At 39.3% G+C, this 12,684-nt stretch overlaps 1 protein-coding gene across 1 annotated transcript in view; it reads left to right on the top strand.

Annotated features, from left to right (window-relative positions):
• Positions 1 to 12,684, top strand: part of LOC104500442 (receptor-type tyrosine-protein phosphatase delta-like) — a gene marked incomplete at its 5' end in the record, with an annotated part of 36,245 nt that overhangs the window by 19,111 nt on the left and 4,450 nt on the right. The window contains 5 exons of the mRNA XM_010144090.1: positions 1,327 to 1,612; positions 2,092 to 2,270; positions 3,505 to 3,631; positions 4,589 to 4,714; positions 11,544 to 11,698. Of these exons, the coding sequence (XP_010142392.1) occupies positions 1,327 to 1,612; positions 2,092 to 2,270; positions 3,505 to 3,631; positions 4,589 to 4,714; positions 11,544 to 11,698 (873 nt within the window). The remainder of the gene's footprint in view (positions 1 to 1,326; positions 1,613 to 2,091; positions 2,271 to 3,504; positions 3,632 to 4,588; positions 4,715 to 11,543; positions 11,699 to 12,684) is intronic.

The raw sequence follows: 12,684 nt of genomic DNA, 5'->3' as shown, positions 1-12,684 counted from the left end.
TCCTGCTCGATTATGCCAGCTATGTAATAAAGGATCTTGCATGACTAATAGTAAACACATCAAGGTGAGAACTGTCCCTTTTTCCTCTCCCCACTGTGTAACATTGTCCTCAGGAGTTATTAAAAGTAGCCCATGCATGTAACAGACAACACGTTTAAGACAGGGAGGGAGTGACTGAAAATCCTTGAAAGACTGGCATGGCACTTCTTGACAGCAAGTATCAGAAAATACACTGCTCTTAAGTAGGTCTGTTACTGAGACAGGATTCTCTTAGATACAACCGAATAATTCACTACCAAGGTTTATTCCTCTGCCAGGCTGACCTGTGTATCCTTCTACCCTCAAGTACCACCAAAGAGTGGAAAGCAACTTTCTCACTCAGAGTTGTTCCCGAGGAATCCCTTACTGTGCAGCAGGCTAAGAAGGTGGCCTTGCCTAGATTAATGTAGCTTCACTCAGCTCCTGCCTAAAGGCAAAACCTGACTTAATTCAGAACCCATGAGGAGGAACTAACTCTGCCTCTGCCTGAAAAATATTACTTGTGCAGTCTGGACATTAATTCATTGCTCTGACTTCAAGCTTTGTCTTTAAGCACATTTTAGTCGTCTCATAATCTGTCCTTTGAAATAATATAATGACTGAGCATCCTGGTCCAGAAACTGGCCATTCCAGATCTTTCTTACATTTTCCTAGAGATGCAAGCCAGACATTGAAGTGGCCAGCCTGGGATTTCCCCAGCCTACAGCTAGCATGACTAACTAGGTGTGGCTCTGCATTGTAAAAAATTACAGTATGGCTTGGATAAGTGAAAGAGCAGAGGACAGAACTATTAGTGGGAGCTCCACTGACAGAGCTGGGAGAGGGATAGAAAGTTTACCTCCAAAGCATGGTAGAAATGCATAAGACTCATGTTCTGGAACGTTATTTTTTGCCAATAAATTCACAGAATAGCAACAACAGCGTGTTTAATGCGTCAGAAATCATGCCACAAATAAAACCTGAGTTCTTGGAGGATTCATCACCTCCAGTAATTTCCATTTTTAAGAACATGTATTTCTAGAACGTGGTTTATTTCTATTATAGTCAAGCCTGAAACTGGAAGATGCAAAGATCTCGTATAAAAGCATTCCACGTTCTCAGTTGCTGATAATGGATATTTACTTATTTCAGGGCACCAGCCTTTTTCATAAAAGCTGATGTTCATATTCAGAAAAATGTGCTGTTCAAATCTGTTATGAAACTTTAAAACTTGAATGCGATAAAAGCAAGCACGATGTATGAAATAATAGTCCTTCGTGTTTTCTCTTCTGTGTTCATTTCTTTTAGTGCTGGAGTCGGCAGGACAGGCTGTTTCATTGTGATAGATGCCATGTTAGAGAGAATAAAGCATGAAAAGACTGTAGATATTTATGGCCACGTAACTCTAATGAGAGCGCAGAGGAATTACATGGTTCAAACTGAGGACCAATACATCTTTATCCACGATGCACTGCTGGAAGCAGTGACATGTGGAAATACCGAAGTGCCAGCCAGAAACTTGTATGCATATATCCAGAAGCTGACACAGATAGAAACAGGCGAGAATGTCACGGGAATGGAACTGGAATTTAAGGTACTGGGGGTTTATGTTATGGGGAACCAAAACCAAATGGTGTAACACTTAATGCTGCTCTGTCCTCCACTGGTTGTTTCCAGTTATCAAAATGTAAGACATCAGCAGGCTGAAACTTGAAATTAGGAAGACTATCCTTTGTAAAATGTACAATTGTATCCTTAAGTGGTGTCCAGACAAGAACTGTTCAGTGAGGATGGTTTACCCCTGCTGTTCCTTTATCACTTCAATAGCTTGAAATGTGTGTTTGTGTACTGGTTTAATACTCAAATTTGTCCATATGCATTAATAGACCAGACACTGAACTTTTATAGGTACTAAAAGAAACTTTGCTAATATTTAGGTAATTCAACAGCATATAGAAAAGTAAGCATCTGAAATTGAAATTATTCATTAATGGGTAACAAGCAGAGATCATAAAATCTGGTAGTGTCATTTGTTTTTGTTATACCTGGCCTTAATTCTTTTATTTCCAACAGCGTCTCGCTAGCTCTAAGGCTCACACTTCAAGATTCATCAGTGCCAATCTTCCATGTAATAAATTCAAAAATCGCCTTGTCAATATTATGCCATATGAGTCTACAAGGGTATGCTTGCAGCCAATTCGAGGAGTGGAAGGCTCTGATTATATTAATGCCAGTTTCATTGATGGATACAGGTAAAAATGTTGACCATTTTTAAAGTTTACAAAAGTGTTTATGTAATTATAATGAAAACAACAACATTTAGTTTTGAAATTTAGTTTTGTTTATTATCTGTGCATACCATGTTTGGTGCGACGATTTTTTAATAGTAATTTATTATTTTTTTAGTAGTAGTAAAATGTTTAGATTTTCACCCATGCAATACAGGAAAATTCTAAATTACATAGTGTCTTAAACATTGTATCATTATCTACGTTTAAATCATTAAGAACTCACTATGTGTTTTACATGCTGAAAGTCACTAGGATTTTAAGCACAATCACGATAAGGAACCTCTGTTTTTTCACAACTATTCTGCTTAAAAAGATATATAGAAGAAATGCACTCTCTTTTTTGAGGTAATAACCTACAATCTTGGAACACTGATTAAGATTAGACCTAGTCACCAGAAGTATTTTATACATAAACAGTTATGTAGCCCACCAGCATATTCTTGACAACATGGATCAGTATGCTCTCAGCTGACTTAAGCAGCTGGTAGAAAAAGGCTTTTAGAAGAAGCAGTATAGTTTCTCTAAGGCAGTTTAGGTCTATCTAAGTATCCGTATCCACAGAGTTCATTTTCTGAGCCTCTGTTTGTAACTGGAAACAACCTTCATCTACACGTCATCCACAGATGTGTTGCTGTTGATTGAAAGAAGAAAGAACTACATGAACTGGTCATCATCTTACAAAGCTGCTGATTCAGAAGCTTTTAGCAACTTGGTGGTAGCTTTACCTAGCAGAATATTAAGACCTGGAAATGCAGTGGGCTCCATTCCTGAATTTTCTTCATTCCTTACTTTTGCTGAAGGCATGAGGCTGTTGAAAAGCAGTTAATAAACTGTTTAATGATATAATTCCTAAACTTAATAGATTGTTAAACAGTTATTTCTACAAAATGAACCAGCACAACTGTTTCTGAAGTGCTTTTTACAGCACACAAAATTGAACTATTAGAGATGCATTAAAATTTAAATAATACTGATAGAGACATACATCATAATATTAACAGAGTGATTGCATTCTCAAAGTTCTAAAAATAAAACATCATGGTTTGATTAAACAATTGTAATAAGATTTTAATGTGCTTATTAATAGCATATACATTTTTCCCCTAGATAACGTTTACATATAAACACAGAACATATGTATCAATTCACTATTTTGACTGAAATATTTTTCTTAATTTACTTTTTTTCAACACAGACAACAAAAAGCTTATATAGCTACACAGGGTCCTTTAGCAGAAACAACTGAAGACTTCTGGAGAATGCTCTGGGAGCACAATTCTACAATTGTGGTCATGCTCACTAAGCTACGAGAAATGGGCAGAGTAAGTACTGCTCTAATCTACTCCTTTACTAAAATGCTCATTATATTTTTTTAAAAAATATTTCCTTGTTCTAGGACTGTCTAAAGATGAAGGTAATGATTTAGATTCCTTCTCCTTTTGAAATATCAGTGGCATTGTTGATCAACAGGTGTAATGTTTCCCAGTCTATAGGTGTGTTGCAATAGACAAGCTAGACACGGCATTTTTTTTTTGTGGGACTCACAGAAATTCAGCAACTGAGCGTGCATGTTGTTATTGCGAAGTATGCAAAGAGAGCATTGCTGTCCATCGAAAAATGAAGGTTTCTTAGATGGAAACTTCTCTTTTGCAGCATCTGTTTTTGGCAGCGTTAAAAGAAAGTGTAGTATTTTTGAGATCTGAATGATCTGAAGAGATCTGAAAGTTCACAGGGCTGAACTTTCAAGTTTCAGCACCCAGTTTACAATCCTAAACTCATTTAAGTGCCACTTTGCATAATGGAAAGAATGAAGCAGTTTACTAACTGGACAGGGTTACATCAAGATAAAGCCAGAATGTGATAAGTGAAATCTGTGTCAGGACATGTATCTGGGGAATAGAGGTGATTCAGGACATGGCAAATGGATACAGAGATACAGTCTGGGCTGAGACCAGGGGAATTTGCTTCAACAGGGAAGAAGAAAACTTAAGGTGGCCTCAAGATTTAAATTGCATTTTGTATTGAAAATTAGGCTAGGGATACCTCTTATCACTAATATATAATAGAACTGAGCAGAGAACCCCTTTGCAATGCAATATGGAAAAACATTTTTTATTCTAGATATGGCACTTTTTCTCAGCAAGACAAACAGTTCATGCTCCTAACACTAATGGTACTTTCCATGAGTGCTATACTTATCTGAGTGAAAAAGTTTTTATACCAGTTTATGATAGTGATCTTAAATAACAGGAAGTATATTTTGGTTCTTTATTTTGTAGGAAAAATGCCACCAGTATTGGCCTGCAGAGCGCTCAGCCAGATATCAGTATTTTGTGGTAGATCCAATGGCAGAGTACAACATGCCGCAATATATTCTGAGGGAATTCAAGGTTACAGATGCAAGGGTAAGTTAACATACCATTACACTAGTTCACGTAAGTTTAAATGAAAATGCCAATTTCTTTCTTATCTTTTTTTCTTCATAAATAATAGGGATGCACTATTGTAAGCAATAAAGAGCAGATAAAGTTATTAAATGAATGAGGTCTTTGTGTAAGAACAATTGACTTAAGTTCTAACATCTGGGCAGCACAACTGGGTAAAGTTCTAATAACTGTATGTGCTGAAATACATTTAGATGATTTGAGGACAATTTTCCCTAGTTTTCCTCAATTCCCTTTGATTATTTTGGGGGGAAAATTTTGTTACTAGCAACTGTAAATAAGTTGTTTTGCACTACCTTCTAGGCTGACTGACTGTGATGGTTAATACATTGAGATTTACAAACTGCAGAGCAAATAGCATTCATAAGAAAAGCTTGACAAGCTTTGTACGTTATTATTTGATTTTTGGCATAGCCCATTTTCAGCACTCTTGTATATGTGCAGAGTAGATACATGCAGTAGTGACCCTAACATCTTATCTGAATTCCTGGGTCCAAAACTGAGCACTGATAGAAGATTAAATGTACATAAACTTTAAATACATATTCGGCATTTCTCAGACTTTTGATTTCTAGAACTTTAGTCTACATGGCAGAAAAAATTACTAACAGCCCCCATTTCTGTAAACACTGTAGAATTTGTTAAGCAAAATAACAGGATGTACAGTCCAGGAATAACATGAATGATTACTCAGAGTTACCAGTCAGCATCCAAGACACTAGACTTTCTCATAGTTAGCTTTGCTGCTTTTAATGTTAGCTTCAAGTAAAATTAGCTATTACTGACAATTAGCTAGATAGTATTGTCACTATCTCTTTCACGGGCACCCCCTTGCCCTGGGGAAGGAGCTTGCGTGCCCTTGTGAGGTTGAGAGCTGTGCTGGTGGTGGCATGTGCCTCCGGTGGGGTCTCCCAAGCCAGACAGGTCTCAGCTGAAGGGTCAGACAAAGTGTGTCCACGGGCAGGATGGGCTCACTAGCCTTCGGGCAACCATCCTAGGAGAAGGACAACTCTGACTCCAAATCTGGGCAGATGGGGCTCGTTTAGCCCTGTAAGGCATCCATCATCTCAGAGAAGGACACTCTAACCAAACCTATGACCTGAGGACTTCGCTGTCACCGTCCAAGCTCGCTAGGCCCTGGCAGATGAACCTCAGGTGTAAAGGGTGGAGCCGGTTCCGCGCATGCTGCGCCTCACCTAAAAAATCCACTGTGCAAGCCCGAAGGGTGCACTCATGTTTGCAAAACCCTGTAGCGACACGCGAGGGACGAAATGGCAGGTGAAAAGGTGCAAGACCTTCCGCTGTGCTTTTTGCAGCTGGACTTGCCTATCCCACATTGGCCTTTTCAGCCATCAGCGCGCTTGCAATAAGCGTGGGGAAAGCCCTTCCCAAATCTTCGTTTGCGAAGGCAAGTCATGATGATGATGATTGTCACTAATCAAGTCAGCATATGACCATTTTAATTTTGCAAATGAGACTTAGGTGAGGATTTTTGAGAAGGAACTGTGGACACACTGGATCTGATTTTCATTTTGTTTAAAATCTAGTAAGGATTGCATGACTCACAGCTTCTCTATTTGTGCTTAACAAAAGCGGTGAATAGGGCTGCTAACAGGCTGCTAACATCAGTCTTTAACCATACTTGTAAGCATAGAGAATTAAAGCCAATTTCTCTACAACAATGCTCATAGTTTTCATAGATCATCTTTTAAAATCTGTTCCATCACAAGCTGGAAGAGATCTTATGTGTCGTAGTTCACCAAGCTCAGATCACAAAATAACGACGATACCAACAAGCCACAGATGGAGTGTCTGCAAACAGTACTTATTTCCAAAAAACGTTCTTTCAGAAGTTTATAATGAACTAGGATATTTATGAAAGTCTGTATATTTTTACCTAGTAAACCAGTAAAAAGTCTGAAAGGGTCCGATAACTTAGACAGAAACAGTTTTATTGGACCTAATACTAATACACCTCCTTTAAAAGTTAGCAAGCATGTGTGCACCTTGGCAGTCCTCTTGTGACATTTTACTATCACATATGATTGCTTCTCAAATTTTAGAAATCTGCTTGCCTTGATGGTCCAAGTTCTGTTAAAACACCACACTGGCAAGCTTACAGGGGCCATCTTAAATTTCTAGATATGGTGGGAAGCCATAGCTACTTCCAAAATTACTGGAATCGGTGGGGACTACTTATGAAAATGTACATTACAGTTTTCCTATAGTTAGGCTTTTATGGCTGTCACACCCAGTAACTAAGACCATCTAACTAAATTGTTGTATTCAAAGGAGTCAGTGCTGCAGTAGTTGTTACCAGCCTCTCTCCCTCTTATCTCCAAATTCATCTGTAATGTTAGAATGCTCTGGCAGAGCCAAGCTGGTCAATTATTCCCCAGGAAAAAGAAAAGATAGACACTGCCTTTGTTGTCAACAGCAAGTGTATGGTGTGGAACTCCCTGTTATTTCGGAAACTGAGCTGCGAATTGTTGTAAGGTGAAATTGACCTCTGTAACTGTTTCAATCTAGTGCTGCTGACTGCTTTATACTCACTTCCTCTATAAACTCCAGAGGTCAACATGTTGGGGCAGTCTCATTTAGGGCTAAACTATCAGTGATGAATGTAAGAGAGTATTATAAATTCTGCAGCCTCATCAAAAGACAACTGAATATCCCCTTTGAAGAACAACAAGAAATCCAAATAGTCAGTCAGTCAGTAGGATGATACATTAAAAGCTCTCTGCTCCACGTGGGATCTGAAAGTTCATATTTTGATAACTGATTGTGCAAACTGTCACAGTATTTGAAAGCGAAGATTTTAATAAAATTTGGCATTTGTATTTGGACTGTTATTGGCAAGCATCTCATTGAAAGGAAACAGCTCTGTTTTTTAATGTCAGTAGCAGAGGGAGCTGTGTAAGAAATTGCAGATTAGTTCCCAACATGCTCTAACGCTACTTGAACATCAGACTAACTAACTTTACTTATGTGCTCATTAAATAGCATTAAATAACTAAAGTTACTGCCATTAAAACTAAATCAGAACAGTTTTCAGAATCTTGCACTGAGTTGTTGAGTTATTACCATCATGTGGCTGGTAACAACAGATGAGAAGGCGGCTCAGGCACTCAGCACCTTTTTTCCTCAGTCTTCACTGATCACCTCTCTTCTCACACATCCCAAGTTCAGGAACCGCAAGATGGGTACCAGGGAACAAAGTGTCCTCCACTGTAAGGGAAGATCAGGTTCATGAGGAACCTGAACATGCATAAATCTGTGAGATCTGATGAGATGCATCCCAGAGTCCTTAAGGAATTGGCTGATGTAGTTGTCAAGCCACTCTCCATGACATTTGAAAGGCCCTGACAGTCAGTTGAAGTCCCAGGTGTCTGGAAAAAGGGAAATAGTGCACCTGTTTTTGAAAGGGGTAGAAGGGAGGACCCTGGGAACTACTGATTTGTCAACCTCACCTCTATGCCTGGGGAGATCATGGAACAGACCCTCCTAGAAGCTATGATAAGGCACATGGAGGAGAGGGACGTCATTCGATACAAGCAACATGTCTTCACAAAGGGTGAGTCCTGCCTGACCAACCTGGAGGCCTTCTACAACAAACTGATTACATCGGTGGACCGGGGAGAGCTGTGAATGTCATCTATCTGAACTTTTGTAAAGCCTTTGACACAGTACCCCACAACATCCTCCTCTTTAAGTTTGAGAGACCTGGATTTGATTGGTGGACTGTTCGGTAGATAGGGCATGGGTTGGATGGTCACATCCAGAGGGTAGTGGTCACTGGCTGGATGTCCAAATGGAGATCAGTGACAAGTGGTGTCCCTCAGGGGGGCATGCTGGTCTCCGGGCTGTCTTACTTGCAGGAACTCCGACAGGCTTAGAGAGGAAAATGACTCACCTTGTTTCTTTTTTTTTGTTTGTTTTAAATGATGCCAAAGAGGGAAATACTCAACACAGTATGATTTTGCTCCAAGCCAGCCTGTTGTTTCACCTAACAAAAGGTATGAGTTTTGGAAAATACTGCTGAGTGCTCTTCCAGAACCTGAGGGACAGGATCCATCCAGAGAAACCTGGACAAGCTCAGTAAGCGGTTCCGTGAGTGAACCTCATGAGGTTCAACAAGGCCAAGTGCAAGGTCATGCACTTGGGTCAGGGCAACCCCTGATATCGCTACGGGGTGGGGGATGATGGATTTGGGAGTAGCCCTGTGGAGAAGGGCTTGGGGGTACTGATGGATGAAAGGCTAGACATGAGCTGATAGTAAGTGCTCAGGGCCCAGAAGGCCACCCATATCCTGAGCTGCACCAAAAGAATTGCGGCCAGCAGGTCAAGAGAGGTGCTTTTCTCCCTCTGCTCTGCTCTGGTGAGACCTCACCTGGAGTACTGTGTCCAGCTGTGGAGTCCTCAGCACAAGAAGGGCATGAGCCCATTGGAGCGGGTCCGGAGGGGGGCCGCAGAAGTGATCAGAGAGCTGGAGCACCTCTGCTATGAGGGCAGGCTGAGAGAGCTAGGGTTGTTCAACCTGGAGAAGAGAAAGCTCCAGGGAGACCCTGTTGCAGCCCTCCAGTATTTAAGTTGGGCTTGTAAGAAGGATGGGGACATTCTTTTTAGCAAGGCCTGTTATGACTGGGCAAGGGGTAATGGTTTAAAACTTAAATAGTGGAGATTTAGACTAGGTGTAAGAAAGAAAATTTTTACAGTGATGGCAGTGAAACACTGTCACAAGTTGCCCAGAGAGGCAGTGGTTGCCCCATCCCTGGAAACATCCAAAATCAGGTTGGATGGGGCTCTGGGCATCCTGTTTTAGCTGAAGATGTCCCTGCTCACTGCAGGAGAAGTTGAACTAGATGACCTCTGAAAGTCCCTTCCAATACAAAGCGTTCTATGATTCTGATTTATACACACCTGAAAAACAAGTATTTACCATCAAATCTCTTGTGCAAATAGAAATTTTTTGTCTTTCCAATGATGGTCTACACTTAAGCAAAGGAGCATCTTTCTTAGCTATTCTATCCCTAGAAAGTTACTGTTATTCTAGCATAATTCCTATCAGGGTCAGAAATTGCTGAAGAGTTTCCATCTCCTTAACCAAAAATGTTGCATGTGAGTCAAGCTTCAGGTTTTCTTTCTTTACTTTAAATGAATGAGAGGTTACTTTAGAGAGAAGAAAACTTTTTTTTTTCTTCTTTATTAATTAATGTCATGTGCCTAAGGCTATCTGAAGGATGCAATTTAATTTTGTCTTCCTGGGGCAAAATGGGATCACAGAGACCATCATGAGAGAAGTTTGCATTAACAAAATGGCATTTTGTTAGGAATTTTCTTGGCTTTTGTATTGATATCTACAAGAAATAATACTGGGTAAATGTTTTTGAACATTTTGAACAGTTCTTTGGTTTTGGGGTTTTTTTAAGTAGGCAAAAATTTTCTACAGAATATTGTCACATGTATTGTCATAGTGGTCTAGTGGTAATGTAGTGATAGTAAGACAAAGAAGGGTGCCCTTTCTTGGAGCAGTGGCTAGTGCACACTCCCATTTTCTGCTTTCCTTACCCATCTGAGAGGTGGGAGGAAAAAGAGGAAACATGAAAACAAACTATTGGTTTTTTCTTTGGTTATTTTTAAAATCACTTGTATTTCATTTCGAAGGTCTGTAAGATTGTTCTTGCCTCCAGCATAACTTATTGCTTTTTGGGGGATCTCCTGTATTCATTTCAATTTTTCATTAGTTTCACTTAGTAGAAGTCCATTTTGATGACATGGCAGGGTGGATGCTGAGGAAACAACATATCCAGAGGCACTAGTTCATGTCAGCAGCTCCTATGGCCATGCTTTTATGCCCATGCTTTTAAACATTTCAGCTGTGCAGATTAAAAACATCAAGAACAATGTCTGAAAATTCAGAACAAATTTATTCATCCACTTGTACTGTATTTTTCCTGTTTATGTGTCTTGACCACTTACACTTTAAATAGGCATACAGCAGAAGTTGGCATTTAATACTTCCAGTGGTTTCATTATAAAAATAACCATGCTGCAGTTTTCTGCAGTTTTAGACAATCCTGTTAGTATTCCCAACCAAAGGGAATTAACAGCTTCAGCTGACTTGTTTTTCAGAGAGGAAGCCCTTGTTTTCAATTTTTGACTGACTCCAAGCTGTTAGTGAATGAAATTACGGTGATTGAAGGGAAGTTTATGGTTTGCTAAACTGGCTTGTCTTGACCCATCTACTTCCAGTCAAATGTCCACTTCGTAAAGAGCACCGTGAAAGAGTAGCACTATTAAAGATACCATCTGCAAAGAGGGCAATGCCTAAACAAGTCTTACCAGATATTCCTGCCATGCAGTAGATAAGCATATCTAGGAAGTGGAGAGTCAGATTGGGTTGCCTTATTCTACCTGCTCTGTATTTAAAGGAAATTGCAGTCCACATGATTCAAAAAGTAACATAACATAACAAAATATATAACCTGGTGAGATTGTTCTGTTTTTAGCCTCAGACATTCTTTTTGCATAGGCAGAATGTCAGACAACTCTCCTATCCAGTACAGAAGGTAATCTATGCAATGCTGTTAATAAAACTGCACTTCTGGGCCCATGTGTCCAAAAGCACCAACCAGTATTGCAATTGAGAGTCGTCTTAAACATGATCTTAGTCATTACTCACCTCTTCTCAACGTCCTTGTTTTGTGATAGTATTTGTGGTTGTTGGCTGACTGATTTCCACCCGCTGGAACATGCTTTTGGGATACATTATTTGTGTCTTGTGTTGAAGGATGGCCAATCCCGAACAGTGAGGCAGTTCCAGTTCACTGACTGGCCAGAACAAGGAGTGCCAAAGTCTGGAGAAGGATTTATTGACTTCATAGGCCAAGTACATAAAACAAAAGAGCAGTTTGGTCAAGATGGACCGATTTCTGTTCATTGCAGGTAAGTAAACAAAGCCTCAAAACAACTCAATTGCAGGTTTGTTCTTTTTTGAACTTAATTGCCAACTGCAGGAAAGGTATATATATAAATGGAATTTCATAGGTGAACTATCAGAAAATGTAATCAAGTAGATCTAAAAAGGAACACATAGGACTACTTTACGAAATGGAAACTGTACTGTGATATCCCTTTTATGCAGAAAAGGTTCTTCTGGAATATGTAGAAGCATGCAATTTTTTCTTCACTTAAAAATGTCTGTGATGCGGGGCAAAAACAATCATGTGGTCAATGCTACACACAGAAAGCAGCAGGAAGAGCCTTATCACAGACTGCTACAGCTGATTTCTTTTTCCACTGGTAATTAAAAGTGGGACTGTTACAGCAGCGGTGGGAAGGATTAACTGTAAATAAACTACTTGCACCTCACTAGCACATTAGTACAAATCAAGATGAGAAATGAAGCAAATGAAAAAGGTAGCTATCTCAAGAAAAGGAATGAAATAGAAAGAGGTGTTTAGAAACTTTTCCTATTAAAAAATTGTTGAGGTTTGGATTGATGATTTCTGACTTAAGAATGTGGTGCCCATTTTTTTATGTGGTGAAGTCCCTCAATTCCTTTACAATTGATATGCAGATCAAGACAGCTCGCAGGGTGTGTAGGAGTAATCCAGGGTGGGCTTTTTAAATATTCTTGTATTTTTTATTTATTTTCTTTACAGTATTCAAGTCTATAGCAGATGGCCAAAAATAATATCTTTATCTCTTATCTTTTATTTAATAAAGTGTTTTCTATAAATTCCATTAGGATTTTAGATACTCATTTTTGCAACATTAAATTATTATTTGTAGATGAAATGTTATTAGTTATATAACAGAAATGCAAAACACTGAGGCAGGTCCAAAGTCCTTCCTGCAAGTGAAGTAACGCCCCAATATTAGCATGAAGACAAAATGAGCAAGTTTACTGGAGCATATGTACACACAAA

Source organism: Buceros rhinoceros, unplaced genomic scaffold (assembly GCF_000710305.1).
Source record: "Buceros rhinoceros silvestris isolate BGI_N320 unplaced genomic scaffold, ASM71030v1 scaffold12729, whole genome shotgun sequence".
NCBI lineage: Eukaryota > Metazoa > Chordata > Aves > Bucerotiformes > Bucerotidae > Buceros > Buceros rhinoceros.
The sequence above is the reverse complement of the archived record's forward strand: the minus strand, read 5'-3'. Positions and strand labels throughout refer to the sequence as shown.